This window comes from Chelonia mydas, chromosome 3 (genome assembly GCF_015237465.2).
Source record: "Chelonia mydas isolate rCheMyd1 chromosome 3, rCheMyd1.pri.v2, whole genome shotgun sequence".
Lineage (NCBI taxonomy): Eukaryota > Metazoa > Chordata > Testudines > Cheloniidae > Chelonia > Chelonia mydas.
Genome location: NC_057851.1, coordinates 95,707,755 through 95,727,311, shown reverse-complemented (window position 1 = coordinate 95,727,311; position 19,557 = coordinate 95,707,755). Strand labels below are relative to the sequence as shown.

Sequence of the window (19,557 nt, the reverse complement as noted above, 5' to 3'; positions counted from 1 at the left end):
TCCCTCTTTTCTATCAGCTGCATTGAACACGGGTTAGGTGCAGCTGAGGATCGCTCTCTCTACAGGTAGGGTACCTGAATGTAGCTGTGGTTGAACATGAACTCCTCCAAGAAATTTAGGAGTTGAAGATGATGATAGGTGCATTTTCCTTAGCTATGAAACAAGTTTTCCATTTGACCTATGACCTTGATGTCACAATATTGTGGAAATTCTTAACACACTTGTTCCCACTCACACAATCAAGCCAAACAGTTTTCACACACATCCATCATATGCCCAATGAGCAAACAAATTAATCACTATGTAATCCAACTGAATACGAAAATGAAGGCTGATTTAAATTTACTGTGCAGAACACAATGAAAGGCTATTCAGGATAATAGCCTTTCCACCCTCAGAAGATTGCTCCCTTGTTGACAGTGAATATGTTCATAACAGTTTTGAAGACAGGCAAGAGCTATTTAAGCAAGAGCTAGTTAACTTTGTGTATACAGTTTGACAGATACTTATAGTCATGATCACTGCTAGTAGTCTCTTGCAAACTCTTGATCCACCAGTTGTAAATTCTTTAGACATGACTAGGTGTTAAATCTAGCAATTCAATTCTGAGAGTTGTAACATACATGAAAAGACTGTGAAAGTAGCTGGGGTACAGCTTAAGCTGTGATTGTTCTTAGTCCATTGGTTTAAGATCAGACTTATTTTATCACTGCAGAGCTCAGCACTGTGGTGCAATTAATAGTCTGATGACATTTGTACTCAGTAACCTATGGGTCTGATTCTGATCTTATTTATACTGGTTCTACACCACTCTAACTCTACTGATTTCAATGGAGTTGCTCCAGATTCACATCTGTGTACATGAATATTTCTAGGCTTAATTCTATAACCTCTGTACCTCTGATATTATTCACTGATGATGAATAACAAACATTCAGCTTTACAATCACAGTGTTTAGAAAAAAAAGAGAATTACCTCTCAGAACTCCTCATACTTCTTTGCAGTAACCCTGACACAAACTTCTTTTAACATCAAAACAAGGACATTTGGAACCAGGCAAATGGTAGTTTATGTGTACAGAAAAATTATCTAAATTCTCTAAGAACAGAAATTAGGACTGACTATATAAATAAATTATGCCTTCTTTTAATGCCAAATGTCAGTATTGTATATTGCATAGAAAAAGCAATCATTTTTCTGCACTGATATAAATTTGATATTCATCACCATGGGATTTATGGATTGAAATAAAATATATCCATTATGTAGTCAAAAGTGCATGCTGACTAGCTGAACAAAGTCTTGAGAACAAGAAAGGGAGGTTAAAAGCTGCACAAATGATTTGTGAGTGTCTATATATGAAAGGGAAAAGATTTTGTTAAAAAAATCAATTGAACAAATTAGACAGATCTGTGAATACATTTGTAAAATCTTTTGTGAAATTCAGGTTAAAGGAAACTGGAAATTTTGGCCTGGCACTAGCGCATACAACATCTCCTTTCTGAATCTGGTTCATATATTACTGTATCAAACACACAAGCTTCATAACATGCTGAAATTGTCTCTTAATATAGCAATAATCGTTACTGTTATCATTCATAACATCTATGGAAAATAATTAAACATTACTGTTCTTTTGTTATAAAGTTCTCTATTGGCATTAAAAAGAGATTTGAGGGTCTGATGTAATTTAGTAAATTACAACGTAGTTAACATTTTTCTGCAATGATGTAGACAGTAGTTAAGCATACTTACAGAGCATTGTACAAAATTACTTATTCCATGCAGTATTTGGAGAAACTCATCAAAGCCAGCTGCTAGCAGCTTTGTTCCAATTTCATTATTGCTTTGCAGGCTGATGTTCCTCAGGGAGTGATACGGGTGCAAGCGCCTCATCTTTCGAAAGTTTCCATGGCAATACAGCTGACGGAAGAACTAAAAGCCAGTGATATAGTAGCCAGGTTTCTCAGCCAGAAGAGGTACAAATCCCTTTTTGTTTTACTAACATTTCAGAATAAGTGACTTTTAGTATTTCGTATCACAAAAAAAGTTTTAAAATAGTTTGACAGAAGAGCAGATATGGTTAACAATTAAAGTGAGTTCAGTGCCCAGTGAATTTAGCCTGTTCAAATAAATGTTTGATGAACTAACGATTTGGATTGTTCCAAGAAGCACTTCTAATGCTCCTTACAGCCTAAATCCTTACATATTGAGGCCTTCAGGACTATGCCAAAGTGCAGTATGTTGGTAGAGAATTAATTGCTGTTTTGTCAGCTGGGTTAGGAATGGCATCCATGGAACACAGTAAGTTTTTATATCTTCCTGTGGAGAATTTAGCGGGGAACTCTAAGAAAAGAAGTCTAAGAGAAAAAGGAATGGGGAAAAGAGAAGATAAACCCTTCAGGAAAAAACATTAATTCATATCTATATATACATAGATCTATGAGAGAGAGATATACACAGATGTAAATCAATATCTATATTTGGGCCTAATCCAAATTCCACTGAAGTCATTGGAAACTTAGATGGACTTTAACATCATTAACTTAGGTGGACTTTGATCCTACTGTGTGTGTGTGTGTGTGTGTGTGTGTGTGTGTGAGTGCGAGGGAGGTAATGCAAAGTAACTTTTCAGTTTCTACATCATTTATCTAGTTATTAATGATGATGTAGTAGCATTCCATTCTTCTTAAGATTAAGAATTTATTCTTATCTAAATTCCTTTTTTTAAAGGGGCTTATGATTTTGACAAAACATTCTTTTCAGCTGCAAGTTGGCACACCTCATCGCAATCAGATGAGGATTTTATTGGTTTTGGAAAAAATTATGTTTGCCCCCCTTTTAGTTACAGAAAAATAAGAAGGAAAATAAGAGCATGATTATGCCTTCCCCTACACATTCAGAGATATGAAATGTATGATGGGAGAATTCGTTTTTGCAGCAACAGTAAAAAAAAAAAAAAATTCAGAGCAGAGCCAAAGAGGACAAAGTCAGGCTGCCACCAACTGTCAATAAAAAGATTAATCTTTTCTAAAAGTCTCAATTCCTTAAAGTCTGATTTATTTTTCTTCTTTATAATTTACTATGCAGGATTACTCTTGTTTGCATTATCATACTGGTGTGATAGTCTTTTTCCTTTCTGTGTGTGTAGAGATGGGTAAAATAGAAATGTATAGATAATTTCGATGCATTGTCAGTTTCCTTAACTACCATCACATTTCCCAGGCACATTTAAGTGGTTTGATTGCAAGCTATTGGGTGGGATAGCTAATCATTTTGTTTTGTTCCTAACAGTGGAGTTGTCCAAGCTCTCAAGAAAGAAGAGGTATTTTTATATGAAATTGGAGGAAATATTGGTAAGGATGATTTCTCAACAGATTCCCTTGCTGAAATGAGATTGCTTGGGCCTAACTTTGCCCTCAGTTACATCCACATGATCCCTATTGACTTCACTGTGGGTACATGTACGTGTGAATGAGGCAAAAGTTTGGCTGATAAAGTTTAGAATTAATTATGGGCTTGATTCATTCATTCCATGGGTTCACCAGTAGCTGCATGTTCATCCAGAGCCACCTGGTACAGCTTAAAAGATGGGCAGTGCTGGAAGGAGAGGGAGTAGGGGCCAGAATATTCACATCCAGAGGGTTCGTTTATTCAACACAGGCACCCTCTGCTGGCTTGGGTTCTGTGGAACCCTGTCTAGGCTCCCACATGCAAGAACGTCTGGGAAAAGATCTTTTGTGCCCCAGGGCTGCATGAGCAAGGGTGCACATTGTATCACAGTCCTCCTTCACAGATGAATCAAGCCCAAAGTGGATAGTAAGAGGTAGCTCAAAAGCATGTAATAATCTATATCATGGATATCTGCTAAGTTGGCATTCCTGTTAGTATTTATTTGGGATGATTTGCATTTCTAAAATGTCCATCATCATTATATGAATGTTTTTACCCACAAGTTTATATACAAGGCATGTCCCCACCAGAAACTCTCCATCCATTCTTCCTTTTTCATAACTTCCTACTTGAAGGGCCCGACTCTTAGTGCCCCTCCCCCCCCCCCCCGCCACATGTCACATATATTAGTATTACAGACACGAAGAAGTGAAGTCTGTAACTCACCCTAAAGATGGCCTCTGTCCAAGCCACAGTAGAAGCAGATTCCATCGGTTTATGCCGCCTAAAGAGAACGTTCTGTCCCAGCCGCTACAAGTTGTACCCTGGACAGAAGAGTCGTTACTGACGGCAGCTTCCGCGCCAGTGTGAGGTGAGAGTGCTCGTCACTGAAGGAAGGAGCTCACCTCATTCAGGACTTCGTAGATGAGGGCCAGAACCTGGAACTGGACCCAGAGCAGCACAGGCAACTAGTGCAAAGTTGGTCCGTCCTGTTCAGCAGTTAGGCCGCTGAACACCTGACAAACTGTAATACCTGGGCAGCCTTCCTAGTATTTACCAGGTGCGCCTTATAATGGCAGTCCAGTCTGAAGGTGACGATAGCATGGCTCTCTTCTGGCAGGAAAGCTTACCATCGATTCCTGCCCAGTCATAGAGGAGGAAAAGTGGTTTTGAACATGGTTGCTATCTGGGTGTCTAGCAACAGAGAAGAGTCCAAAAGCTTTGAGTGTGGAGAAGGGATGAGATCATGGTCACAGGCTTTTGCATTTCTCTGAAGTGCTGTCTCCTGCCAACTGGCATCACTTCTGTTTTGCCTGGGATGAGCCTGAATCAGCTGCTTTTTATCCATGTCCCTAGTTTACTCTGATAAGGCATCAGGGAGATTTTAGTGAGAAGGAAGGACAGAGCTGGTGTCATCAACATATAGGTGGCACCATAGCATCTTATAATCTCCCCTATAAGGAGAGAGACATTGTCATAGCTTCTCCTAATGATTTATTTTTAAAAATGAGAAATATTTAAGCGCACTGAACAGTAAAACAGTCCTTATCTTCATGCTTACTGTTTGAGCTTCCCTTACAACCTCCACTCCTGTGTTCCACATCAAACACAGGGGAAGTCACTGTCAATAGGAAAGATTCCCTGGCCTTCCCGTGATGCAAGTTTCCCAGCTCTGAATAACAGGCTATTAAAACAAGAGAGTGGCTTAGTATGATTAATGCCAGAACACCATTTTGAATGTGCTAGAATTTTTCTTTAATGAACGAAAAGGTGTTTCTTTCTAAAGTCTACACTGAGAATCACTCTCTAACCACAAATTTTTAATGGGCTGAGCGAATTAACTAGACAACATGAACTAGATTTACTTTGTTTTTTCTATTAACTGTGGCCTGTTAAGTTTACCAAAATTTATAACTTTAAGCAAAAATTTAATACTTTTGTACTCTCTGCAGATGCTAACCTATTTTTTCTCTACCATGTTACTGCTTTAAAAATAGCTTAAACATTTACACCAAAACCAAAATCATTACAATATCAGCTTTTATTTACAATATGTTATAGACATGCTTCAGTTTTTCTAATACAGCATTGTAAGGGCAACTAGTCACAAAGGTTTTTATTCTGTGCCTAATGCCTGATTAAAAAATAATATTCATTTATATCAAATGACTGCATAGGTTCTCCATGTCTCTCTGCACAGATTCTCTGTATCTGTTAAGTAAGACTGTCTTCTCTATTCCATAAGGCTGTTTTTAGGAGGAGCATTTGTTTATTTCACAGCAATATTAATATCATAGAAAAAGGCTTATAATTGACTTCAGTGGAACTGAGACCTATTTATTACTACGCCAGGTATATTGTGGTAGTATATAATGTATGTACGTAAATAACACTGGGTTGATTTGCATGTATGTATGTAATGAAAGTATATAATCTGAGTATGCATATTTGTAATACTGGGAAGCTCTGTGGGAGTGGGGCTGTGTGTGTGTGTGTGTGTTTGTGTGTGTGAGAGAGAGAGAGAAATGTTTACTGCTAATTTATATCTGGTTGCTTATTAGGAACTGGTTTATTGAATAGTCCCTCTACTTGAAATGTAGTTACTCCATGTGCTTGTTAAAGTGAAGATGTGGCAAGCTGGAGATTTTCTGCAAGCTTGTTATGGCATTTGGTGGAATGCTGGAAGCCTCCTGAGTAATCCTCCTCTTTGCTAATAAACCTTTTTGATAATTGCATTTTATCACTCCCTATGTTTCCTACTTCTAATTACTGTAGCAGTTACTGTGGGGTTGGTGAAGAGAAGCTTCCTGACTTTAAGCTGCTGGGCAGGCAGACTGGCTGACTCTCTTTTCATTTGTTGTGTCCGGGCTCTTCTTCTCTTGGCTGTCATTTTCTTCATGACACAGCAAACTCATGCAGAGATTGCACAAAAGAGGAAAGAACCAACAGCTCGCTATAAAATGCAGCAACATGACCAATATATTTAATTATTGATTGTCGCTGCTGAGTCTTTCCTCCTTCATGTATATTCTGTGCAGGGCTGGTAGCATCAGCAGGTTGCCTGACACTATCCATTATAAGACCCTGTTTTCAGTTGCTTATAGCTTTGCCAAACTTTAAAAGTTCGGGCTGAAATGTTCCATGCTGTGTGTCTGCCACAGGCTGATTTTTTTTGGGGGGGGGCGTGGGCAGGAGGCAAAGAGAGGGAGGAGAAATTTCATCCTAAATGGATAGGCTATTTCTGAGAATAACGTTACAGAAAACTGCCTACGTTAACCTTTTCTTTGAGAAGCTCTTGTGCCTTCATGTTTGAAGTGGGGATTTGAAGTTTGGCAGGAGGGCAGCCTTTGTGTCAGGTACGCAGTGGTGGAATTAATGACTGTATCATAATGCGTGTGCACGGGGGGCTGAATTAAAGTTGCTCATGCAACCTTAATTTTGGCATTTCCTAACTTTTGAATGCTTGACTTTTCAACCTTAATAATATTCTTTCAGCGTAGTTTGCATATGTAATATGTGTATATATAGCAGATGATTCCTTGAAGAACTTGGGAACATAGAAGACTACAACTCAAACAAGGCGACATATTCATGGTTCTACCTTTACTAATATTGACTTGCTGCCTTTCTAATCATTGCAGTGCTCTTACGTTCATTTATGCTTAAATTATTATTTTCGTAACAGCTACTAGACATTAGACTAGGATAAAATATCAGCAGAAGTTAAACTGCTTTTCTCTCCATGATTTGACCTATCACAACACAGCTGTGCACACTGGATACAAAGGAACTGTTAACAAGACCAAGACTGGTAAGAGCTGGGAGTGGGAAGGTGCACAGCTTTCTTGGTCAAAAGCCCCACCTCTTGAACTCCCCTCAAAAGGAATTGAAAATGACCATAAATATAACAGCCTTCAGATCTAAATGGAAAACCCAGCCTTTTGACTTATCCCCAATAGCATCAAATCCTCAGCCGGTGTAAATCAGCATAGATCCACTGAAGTCAATGGAATACCTCAATTTACATCATCTGAAGGATCTGACCTAATTATGGACAAGATAATTAAAGAATCCCACTAAGTACAGCCCCCATGAGTCAGGGGGAAAAATAAGAGAGTAATTCTTGATGTCACTTTTCCTCTGCTTTGTTAGAGACCATGGTGATGGGCACAGTATAAAAATCTAAATAGACTGGAATAGTTCTATGAATGTTGAAAGTAAATTCCCTTTTTTTAGGTGTACTAAATCTAATCACACGTCTCTTTTTGTCAGGAGAACGCTGCCTTGATGATGATACCTACATGAAGGACCTGTACCAACTCAACCCAAATGCTGAGTGGGTTATAAAGTGCAAGCATAGTTAAACTCATAACAAATTACAAAAGAAAAATCTGTGGACTGGACTTCGTAATACTGTGTATTCTAAAAGGACAGGATGTTGTTTTATTATTCAAATGCATTGTACTATTAAAGGAATATTGTCAAGCTTATTAAATCAATTACAAGTGGTTTCCACTAAGTTGGCAACATTTACCACAGTCACCATGCAGCAATATCTGAGATATTAGCTTTCCCCGCTATGCATATTTAGACTAAGGAGTGATTGCATGGTAACTGAAGTTAAATGTTGACTTTTCAGTGACAACCATTGTACCTTGATAATGGTCCCATCTGGCAGGTCTTATGTTCACATCTATAATCTTTTTGTGCGAGGGAGATCTATATTGTCTTTCTTTATATATGTGTTTTTCATAGCGCCTAGCAGGTGGGGAACCCAATCCTGACCGGGGCTTCTGAGTGCTACAGTAATATAGATATTAAATAAAAAGAATGATTCCAGAGACATAAAGTCTCCTCAGTCACTGTGAGATTCAAAGTAGAAAAACTATAATGTAATATATCCTGTCTCCGTCTTAATAAGTGTGCCCCAATTTTTTCCTTCCGGGGTACATTTTGATGAAAATTGGGGGCTAGTGACTTTTTTTGTGAAAACTTCTATTTCTGCCCAGCATTCCTGCTAGACAAACTAAGTTGCACACCCTTTTATATTATTGGTCTAGTGGTTTGATTGTATTCTTGATGGTAAAGAATTTTTAAATGGGACCACATGTCAAGGTGAGTCCATTTGAAAGCCTACAATCCTTAGTAGTGTTCTTTCTAATGTTGGAATATTAGCATCCAGTGTGAAGGCACTGAGTTGTTTAGTGGTGCCATACAGGGACATTGTGAACACTGCTTTGGATTTTCTTAGACCGTCTGACAGATTTCAAAACATTTTGCAAACTGCCCAAAACTGCCAAATTACTTACAAATTGCAGAACACAAACATTCAGGATAAATAAAACAACTGTGGCAAGTAACTGGTCTGAAATTCACATTTAGCAAACTACCAAACCCCTCCTCCCCTCTTAGAGCATGTCTTCACTACAGAGTTAACCCAGGCTCTTACTTGGTGTTGCCGCTAAACTGGCTCCTGACCACACACAAAACCCTCTTACCCAACTATAGTGGTGCTTTATACCTGGGCTAGCTGGCCTATCCTGGGGTATAAGCTAAAGCCCAAGTTCTGCTTTCACTTGGGCTGGTAACCTGCCCACTTGGTAATGAGGATGAAGGCTAAACCACTTGAGAGCTGATAGTCCTTCAGTGCTGTCCCACAATTTTCCCCATGACCCCAGAAGGACAAACAAGTCCCAAAAGTCACCGGGTGAAGAAACATGGGATATGCCTTTTAGCGTCACACACACGTGAGTGCAGCACCAGTGGAGACCCAGTGACTTGAGTGTGGCTTTGCAGTGTGGCTACTCACCTGAGCTAGATCAATGCTGGTGCCACTCAGCTGATCTAACTTTGAAGCGAAAACATATCCTCTGCACCGAATTTTCCCTTTGGACACACACTGATTTCATTGAGTTCAAAGGGAGTCTTGTGTACATATCCAGGGGAAGAATCAGGCCTTTTGGACCTGATCAAACCCAGTGACGTCAAAGGGAATCTTTTCAACGAGCTTTGGATCAGGCTCTCACACTGTATTATTCACAAGTGAACTTAAAATTACGCGGTTGGAACTGTTGCATCTGCAACATCGATATGCAATAGTATATAACTGTAAAGGTTATAGAATGTGTTCTTTATAGAAAGAGTTTTGTGCTCATCTGCTGGTTAGTTATTCCATTTAGGTGAGACACACAACATATGAACAATTTATGTTTGTGTGCTTTTGGTATTCTTTTGTTTTTATTTTTAATCAAAACAGCAGAGAATATTGCAATGGGGCAGGAAGAACTGTTCCCAGGGATTCTATAACACAAGTCATCTTGTGGATAGAACAAAGACTATACTGTAAATACAAGGAAGGGAGTAAGAAACAAAAAAATGTTTGAGCAAATATTTATGAGTCTAGAATGTAATAAATATAAGGCAATTTAGATGTGTAATACAGCAAACTGTGTGTTCATAATACTTTAGCTGTAGTTCTTTAAAAAACAGCTTACATGTTACTGGAACTCTAGATGTTATTTTAATAAGGAACAAAGTGCTGATGAGAAGAATAGCTGTAAAATTTCACCCTGGTGGCTACGATAATTTAAATAACTTTGTTGCAGGTTTAGTGCCATTACCTTTTTTTTTAATTTAAAAATAATTTTTATAATCAAATTTTTTTTCTTAATTCTCTTATTTTAATTATTATGCTATAGAAATGTACACAAAAGCAATGCTGACTAGTTGTTGAGTAAACTTTTTGTTTTGAATGCCTCACTTCATAATCCGTACGGGTAGTCTATAGCTTTATGTATAAAAGAGATGTTTCAGATGAAAACTGGTTTACTTGGTATTTTTTCTTCTTATGAACACACTTAGTGTTTTACTATATTCCATATTTCCTTATGTGTTACTTTTATGTGCTCTGTAATAGGCCACACAGCCTTGGAGGTTTGAATGCCCAATTGGATAACAGCCAAAGAAGGGACCTCGGTTTAAACAGGAAGATTATTTATTTATTGGGGTGCTCCATCTTAGTACTATACTGCAGTCTTGGTGTGGGTTTTGACCCACCAAACTACAGTATATACTTACAGTGTATATGTAACAAAGCAGGCACCTCCAACATTTCCTCTAAATACAATTCAAGACTTAACTGTAAAATGTAGCCAGGGCATAAGTGAAGACCAAAGAGCATGGGGGTGAGCTGATAAAATCCCTTTGTAATGAAAAGACCGTATCAGCATGATTGGTCAGCCAAAGTAATTTGGTAGTTGCCCTTCACTTGACTGAATCTGGCGATGTACTGCAGTGGATCACCCAGATGAAAGGTTACTTCATCTAACCCTAGCATAAAATAGGTGACATGAATGAGACTTCCAGAATGCAATCGTCTTCCAGAATAATCGCTTCATGAAAGCACCACAGTGGGGGAGCAAGAGAACTGACCTACTTTTAGAAGATTTCCCACACCAGAAGATATGAAGTTCATACTTGGCAGTTGTAGCATTTATTTGCTTTAAACTCAACTAGTGGGAAAGGGGGAGAGGATGTTTGTTTCATGTTAGAGATGGGTCCAAACTGGAACTCCAAATCCAAACACCTTCACACTCTGTGGAGTTTTGAAATATGGATTTGAATTTTGCAGGTTGAGCTCATCTCTGCTTTAAATCCATTGATGATGGAGAAATTTCATTTAGCCTGTTCAACCAAAGCTCATTCTGGTGCTTCCTAATTTAACCACACTCAAACAGTTTTTGAACAACAATAAGAGATCTGGATATAATTTTCTTAACATTCACACCATTAGTGCAGAGCTAGTTGAATTGGTGTCAGGAGTAGGTTATAGACTAAAGCCTGGTGGAATTCATCAGGGCCTCCTACTTCGAGGGTCCTCTTTGCCCCAAAGTTCTATTCCAGGAACCTTCTGAATTGTTTTATCCAGCTATTTGTCCCCTTCCCATAGATACACCACAACCTTTACGTTAAAAGTTTCAGAGTAGCAGCCGTGTTAGTCTGTATTCGCAAAAAGAAAAGGAGTATTTGTGGCACCTTAGAGACAAACCAATTTATTTGAGCATAAGCTTTCGTGAGCTACAGCTCTCTTCATCGGATGCATAAAGTGGAAAGTACAGACTTTAGTACTGTACTTTCCACTTTATGCATCCGATGAAGTGAGCTGTAGCTCATGAAAGCTCATGCTCAAATAAATTGGTTAGTCTCTAAGGTGCCACAAGGACTCCTTTTTACGTTAAAAGTGTGTCTCAAAGAATCATCGCTTTAAAACTCTCCAGAAACCTCAGGCCAGCTCAGCATATTAAAATTGCAGGTTTCAGCAGGGGAAAGGTGAGGGTCAGCTGCTGCTGTGAGAGAAGCAGCCTGACGGTGGGAGGGAGCAGTGGCTCTGCGGTGGAGGGAGGAGCTGCTTGCTTTAGAAGAGACGTCTCCTGCTGCCAAGCAGACCTTAGACGTTAGCTACAACACCAGTTAGCCAGGGTGAGTTTTAAAAACCTGGGTGCGTTTCAGCCAAATCAGGACTACTAGCACCTATGGCGGTAGCCATCTCTCTATGGGTCAAAGTCTGCCTACCCAGCCAAATGACTAAATAACCACAAGCAGGAGAAAGCCAGCGGCCTCATTTCTTCAACATCCTGCTAAGTCCGCCTCAAACATCAGCCAGGATAGTCCAGCTCCCCCGGCCCATCCTCTAAACACATATATACACGCGCCAGCCAGGGGAGACCTCTGACAGGCAGGAGAGAGCCACCACCTCAAAACTCCATGCCCCACTGATCCGCACCCCAGGGACAGGGACAGAGGCTGCAGGATGACCCACCTACCACAACGATAGCTGATGTGTGGAAGAGATAGTAGGGAGGGCAACCATGGAGATGAGTTTTCATGAGGAAGTTGGGAAACATGGGAGGCTGAGTGCAGGTGGAAGGGTTAATGACATAGCATGTGTGGAAAGCATGATATATTTTGGGAAGTTGGGAGAGGAGTGATAGTAACACCATGCAACTCATATAAGGAAGTGTATTTTACCTGGTGAATATCAAGTGTATTGGCCTCTAAGTTGGAAAATTTTAGGAAGCCTCTTGTTAAAATTTTGGCAGCATATAAATGGTTTTAAGATGACCATCTGATAAAGGAACAAAACTGCTCACAGAATACACCTCCAGCCTATCAAAACTTAAAATGCAGTAGAAAACTAACCAGCTAAAAGAAAAGATGTGCTAAATGAATTTATTTACTTTGTGCCAAACCTAAATATATGTAAGCACCAGACCTCTACTACACCTCAATTTTTGGAGGGAAGCAATCCTTCAAAAGAATAAAGTTTATATGCTGTTAATCTCCAATAATATTTATAAGTAAATATGTATACAGCATAGTGCTTAAAATGATGCAAAGCACTGTGCAAAGTTGTACTCATAAAACCCCTCTAAAGCAGCTAAATTGCTATCACCCCCATTTTACAGCTGGGAAACTGTGTTTCAGTGACTTGCCCTAGGGCCAAAAGGGAGGTAACCAATCAGGAAACCACAGAAAGCAATTCAATCGGGCTCTCCAGCAATATATGTAAAAAATCCAGTAGAATTTAATACACTATTGCCAACCCCAAAAGTTCAAAACTCATGAGCCAGACACCCTCCTCCCCACCAAAATAATGAGATTTTTGTTAAAGACTATAGTGTGATTTTTTGTGTGTGGCCTGTCTTCATTTTTGAGCTCCTGCCCATCTGCTGTGTGGCTGTGAGAGAGAGACAATTAGTGTTGCCAGCTCTCCCAAATTTATTGATTAAGAGGATTCCAGCCCACACTGCAAGAGTTCTTGCTGGCTACTTGATTGTGTGAAGCTTCCAGCTGCTCACCAAACCCCAGAATTCTCATTAATTCTGTGTCCTTCCAACCCCATATCTGCCTGTCCCCCAGCCCAACTTTTAATTATGAACCTCACAGCCCCTCTCCCAACTCAGTTCTGTCCTTCCTAGCCCCATCTCTGCTTCCTGTGCAGCTCCTGAGGTCTTTTCACTATGAGCATCTGAGGCTACGGGGGCTTCTCCCTTCCATCCTGTGAGGGTGATGGTGGCTTCTCCCTCTGCCTCCTCTACCCCAAAAAAAACCTCAGCTCCTGGAGTAGGGTGACCGATGACAAGAACAAAATATTGAGACACATGGGGGGGCAGCCACTGGCTCACCCTCTGCCCACCAGGGCCGGCTCTAGGTTTTTTGCCCCCCCCAAGCAAAATATCAGGACAAATGGCGTCCCAACCGTACATTGGTCGGGATGCGGGACAAACAACTAAATATCGGGACAGTCCCAATTTTATCGGGACGTCTGGTCACCCTATCCTGGTGGGGTGGGGGGGACTTGAGGAGAGGTGTGCCTGCCCCCAGATACAGCCCTGATTAGGGAAGGCAGCCAGTCAGAGGGGATTTCTCCAGTCTAGACTGAAATTCAGAAAAGATGCATAGATTCCAGGGGCATTGGGGTTATCTAAGCTGAGCTCCTGTACAACACAGGCCAGAGAACTTCCCCAAAATAATTACTACAACACATCTCTTAGAAAAACATTCACTCTTGTTTAAAAATGGTCAGTGATGGAGAATCTACCAAGACCCTTGGTAAATTGCACCACTGGTTAATTACTCTCACTGTCAAAAATTTACGCCTTATTTCCAGTCTGAATTTGTCTAGCTTCAACTTCCAGCCCTTGTATCAAGTTATACCTTTGTCTTCTAGATTGAAGCGCTCATTATTAAATATTTTTTAACCATGTACGTATTTACAGACTATAATTGTTGCCCCCTAATCTTCTCTTTGTTAAGCTAAATAGATTGAATCCTTGAGTCTATGTCTATAAGGCCTTTAATCACTTTCGTGGGTCTTCTCTGAAGCCTCTTAATTTATCAACATCCTTCTTGAATTGTGGGTGCCAGAACTGGACACAGTATTCTAGCAGCCGTTGCATAAGTGCCAAATACAGAGGTCAAATAACTTCTCTACTCCTGCTTGAGATTCCCCTGTCTATGCATCCAAGGAGCACATTAGCCCTTTTGACCACAGCATCACACTGGGAGCTCATGTTCTGCTGATTATCTACCACAACCCCATAAGCTTTTGCAGAGTCACTGCTTTCCAGTGATAGAGTCCCCCATCCTCTACGTATGGTCGAGATTCTTTGTTTCTAGATGTATACATTTACATTTAGCCATATTAAAATGGATATTGTTTGCTTGAGCCCAATTTACCAAGCGATCCAGATCCCTCTGAATCAGAGACCTGTCCTCTTCATTTTTTACCACTTACACAATTTTTGTGTCATCTGCAAACTTCAGCAGTGACGATTTTTTGTTTTCTTCCAGGTCATTAATAAAAATATTAAACGGCCCTGGGCCAAGAACAGAGGTGGACTCCACTAGAGACACATCTGTTCAATGATGATTCCCTATATACAGTTACAGGGAGACATACCCATTAGTCAATTTTTAAATCTATTTAATGTGTGCCTTGTTAATTTTATTCAAGTCTAGTTTTTAATGAAAATGTCATGTGGTACCAAATCAAATGCCCCACAGATGTCTAGGCATATTATATCAACACTGTTACCATTATCAACCAAACTTGTAATCTCATCAAAAAAAGGCACCAAGTTAGTTTTTCAGGATCTATTTTCTATAAAACCATGTTGATTGGCATTCATTATATGACTGTCATTTAATTCTTTATTAATCAAGTTGTGTATCAGCTGCTCAATTAGCTTGCCTAGGTTCAAGGTCAGACTGACAGACCTATAATTACCTGGGTCATCCCATTTCCCCTTTTTAAATATTGGCACAACACTAGCTTTCTTCCAGTCTTCCCTGGTGTTCCAAGACTTATGGAAAAAAATCAGAATTAACAGTCCAGCAAGCACCTAAGCCAGCTCTTTTAAAACTCTTGGATGCAAATTATCTGGATCTGCTGATTTAAAAATATTTAACTTTAGTAGCAGCTGTTTATCAGCCTCCTAAAATACTAGTAGAATGGAAAATGTGCTATCATAGGATATGACTACATGATCTGGTTTTTTCCTCCAAATATATAACTGAAATGTTTATTGAACACATCTGCCTATTCTGCATTATTATTGATAATTCTACCATTTCAAGCTAGTAATGGACCAATATGATTGGAGGGTATGGAACTTCTCCTGTAGGGAGAGCCTGACTCCAGCCCTGGCGAAAATCACATCACTGGCATAACTGGGAGAGTTGGCAACACTGCAAAAAGCGGCATGACAACCTTTCTATAGAGTTTTTAACTTATTCTATAGAAAGCTATTGCAGGAATATAATTTGCTATTACAATTTGCTGGTTCAAAAAAGCTATAGAAAGGTTGTGATTACTTTCCATAATAATGGTAAAGCACAGAGAGACTCTGATCTTCTGGGTATTACTGTAATACAAATAAATAGTATTACCACTGAGAAGACCCTGGTTCCAGTCCTGCATTCAGTCTACTAGATAAAGCTACCTCTCTGCCAGACCAAGCTATGTCTACAAGGCCCCAGTCCTGCAGAGGACTTCAGCACAGCTCAGTGTAGGCACAGTAGTCTGCTCACATTGTAAATTTCAAGATCAGGGCCTTAGTTATGAAGTTAATTCTGTGTTTTTATCCCATGGGCTTTCTTGTGTCTAAAGAACAGTGAAACTACTATTGGGTTCTTACACCAGTATATGTTTGCTGTCTAATATAATTCATTGCCTCATTTGGGAAAATGGCATAGCAGATTAGTGTTAAAATACGCACATCTTTATTTCCCTGTCTGAATGATGTCGTGTTTCTATAAAATCTCTGTAAACTACCGTAGGCAATAAAATGTTGGGGTTTTTTGTTGATTTTTTTTAACTTGAGTGTGACTTTCCATAAATGCACTTTCTGATTTCTTCTTTTCTATATGCTTGCAGTTTCCCTTCTTTTTATGTAAGGTCTCTCCCTATCAACCCAATAGGTGGCAGTATTGCTCAGACATTTTCTTCTTCAGTGTCTCAGTACATCAGTGGACAGGAATGGGAGAAGTTTGACATTCTTTTATTCATGGTATAAAATCTTGGCACATATGGCTAAAGTGGGCATAGATATTGGCTACATGCAAGAGAAACACTTAATGAATACAAAGAGCATGAAATAGGCCAGCTGGCTGGTGAACCCCCTGTCATCCTCAACACATGGATCAGGGACAGTTGCAATTGAATTTCTGGAGAGGGTTGGAATTTGCAGAGTTATTCATTGCTACAACTACATACTGGGTCTGTGCTTTCATTCACAGTTCTTAACAACTCTTCAAGCTCTCGGTCAACTTGTACTGTTATATTGGACAACGTGGTATTGTCCTGTCATTTATTTCCATAAATTGTTGGCATTGAAAAGGGTAAAACTGAAACTTTCATTGCTATAAATCTTTGTATAGCAGAATCTCTCAAGTTCACACTGGGACACTCATTGCTGATTACCAGCTACTCCAAATGAATGGCCTGATCCAATGTGGCCCAGAGCAGGCATCACTAGCAGTGGAGGGCACGTGCAGAACCTCTCAGGAGACTTTTCGTACATCACACAATTTGTGCTTTATGTTTGCTAATGCTTTATAGTACAGTAAATTAATAATACAAGACATCTCTGCCTTTGTCTGATTAACCTCTGCTGGTAAATGGTGAAATCACAGGGTTGATGACGGTTTAGTTGGAGGGGATTGGGGGTGGCTGTAAATTTGAAATAATTGAGTTTGCAAACAAGGAGATGGGATGCAAGTGGAGTTCTACTCTATTTATTAAGGGGTAGTACTGCGCTGGGGACTGCTCTGTCCCAAGAGAATTCTTTTGGACCGCCTACGAGCACAGAGGCTACATGTCTACTGCTACCACCATTTGTGGGACCCATGCCCAACTCTGGTGAGTGGTGGATGGTGTATGCAGGATGCAGCAATGGATCTGCCTGCCTCCTCCTCACCACTTGTAGGCACTGTGCTATCCCTGAGGGATAGGGAAGGAGCAGCCCTTGCACTCCCCAGAACATAGAGACTGCAATACTATCTGCCCATTGCAAGAGTGTTCACGTTGCACTCCCCGTCAGTACCCAGCCCAAGCTAATGATCCAACCAGAGGCCAACATTTGGTGATGAATCTGGTCGCGTGCCACCTTAGGTGCCTTGCGCATACGCTAAGAAGAGCTGCGCAATGGTGGCCCTTTAACAAGAATCTGTCGTTGTGCTTTGCTGAGGAACATTTGTTTTAAGGAGGGCTCAGTTCAGTCTAGCTAAGCTTTTATCAACTTATGTAAGCATCTCACTGCGGCAAACCAGAGCATTTCATTCAGTTCCCATGAACAAAGCCCAGCAAAATAAGGCAACTCATTAAAAAAAAAGAAGGCAGATACTTCTACAAAATTAATCTTGCAGGGTGTTTGTCTCAATAAGAGCAAAAATAAAATAATTCTGTTAACTTGGGCAGAGATCATCTCCTATGCTTCTCTAACTAGTGACCAGATACGCACTCCCTGGTTCAGCTGCTGTGTACTGCTGAGGCAGAGCAAAGTAGCTGGACAACTGCCAAAGGACCTAATTCTTCTTCTTCAGCATGTGCCCAGTTTAAAGCACACAGGTAGTCTAATTGAAGTCTAGTGGTACTACGCATGTTTAAAGTTATGGCTGTACTTAAGTACCTGGCTGAATTAAGGCCCTAAATGGGTAGCTGAACATTCCTCTTGCACAGGAGAAATCCTCAAGGGGGGCTAAACTGACAACAAAGTAAGAAAAAGCACAAGCTGTGCACTTCTAAGGGATGCAGCACGCAACTCAGAGCCCAAGGGGAAGAGTGTGCTAAAGCAGCTTTAAACCACCTCTGTGATCTCATGATCCTAGACTGCTCTGAAGCTTAGAGAGGCCTCCCTGCATAATGTAGACAACCCTGGGGACTTGGCTATGTTCCAGCAGCCTTCCCCAGGGATGCCCTATAGCCTAGAATCTCTAATGGCCCTGTCCCAACACAAACACTATGCCAGGGCCTGCACTGGGTAATTCCTCCTTCACCCAGAACTGGGGCTTTTAGCGCCCTTTACACCACCCCTGCCCTTTTACAAGTCCCCCATGTGTCTAGGGAGTAGCGTTGGAGCAAGTGTTACTCAACCAAATATTCCCCCATTTCCTATCCCAGATACCCTCCCAGCACAGCAGTCCCCTTCTCTGGCTCTGTCAAACCTTTGGCCAGGTGACATCCATGTGGGATTTAGCTGGAATCCAAAAGTTAAAGAATTAATGCTGGAAAGTGAAAGTTTGTTTAAAATGCATGGCCTTGAAAAAGCAGCATCTAGTTGGGCTTGATAAGGATGATTATGACTTTCTCAAGCCATTATACTGTAGTCCTGACAAAAATCTGTGCAGCTACTTTTAACATAATGAGGCCTCTATGAACCAAAAAAGATTGGGAATCTCTCCCCTTCTGACTTAGCAATGAAATAATAGCCAGTGGTGATGTGGGTAAGGGATCAAATACATTTTGCAATTCAAGAAAAGGCATCTTAAAGGTTTGTTTTTGTTGGATTATTTTTTGTGGCAAAACTCAATTGCCTCTCAGGCTGTTCACCTTGTCCCACCAAGAAGGTTTAGTTCTCTTAGTGGACCTCTGCTGGGGAGATCTTTTGTTCCACTTGTGCCCTGGCTACATGGGAAATGGAGACACAGAGCAGGCAACATATAAAAGAGTTATTTTTAAAGGTCTAACTAGAAGAAGAAAATCTTGACTCACCAGATAGCAATGATGCACATGCTTCAGAATGCCAGCATCCTCACGAAGCTGCTTACAATATGTGACGCTCAGCCAAACGCCTGTTTCTAGCTGAGAAATCAGGCCGGAAATCTCAGTGGGCCAAGTGACCCCTCTGCCCATGGCAAAGTCTGGGTAAACAAATTTCATATCAGGAGAAGTTGGAACGAAGAATTCTCACACTCCTCACAGGATTTTAACTTGCCCCTGTGGAGGGGTCTACAAACCAAACCCTGTAGCTCAGTTGAGAGTGAATCAACCCTTACATATTTTCATGCAGCTTTTGAGTATGTTTTAGTTCTAACCTCCAAGGGTCCACAGTCCACGTTTTTTATCCATCCCCACCCATGACGCCATTTGGGGAAGGAGCAAT

At 40.4% G+C, this 19,557-nt stretch overlaps 1 protein-coding gene across 2 annotated transcripts in view; it reads left to right on the top strand.

Moving 5' to 3' along the window:
* Positions 1-10,214, top strand: part of ARHGAP18 (Rho GTPase activating protein 18) — a 121,911-nt gene extending 111,697 nt beyond the window's left edge. For both annotated transcript variants that reach the window (XM_037894778.2, XM_007060778.4), the window contains exons 13-15: positions 1,856-1,980; positions 3,296-3,357; positions 7,667-10,214. In XM_037894778.2, the coding sequence (XP_037750706.1) occupies positions 1,856-1,980; positions 3,296-3,357; positions 7,667-7,758 (279 nt within the window). In that variant the 3' untranslated portion in view covers positions 7,759-10,214. The remainder of the gene's footprint in view (positions 1-1,855; positions 1,981-3,295; positions 3,358-7,666) is intronic.
* The last annotated feature ends 9,343 nt before the right edge of the window (positions 10,215-19,557 follow it).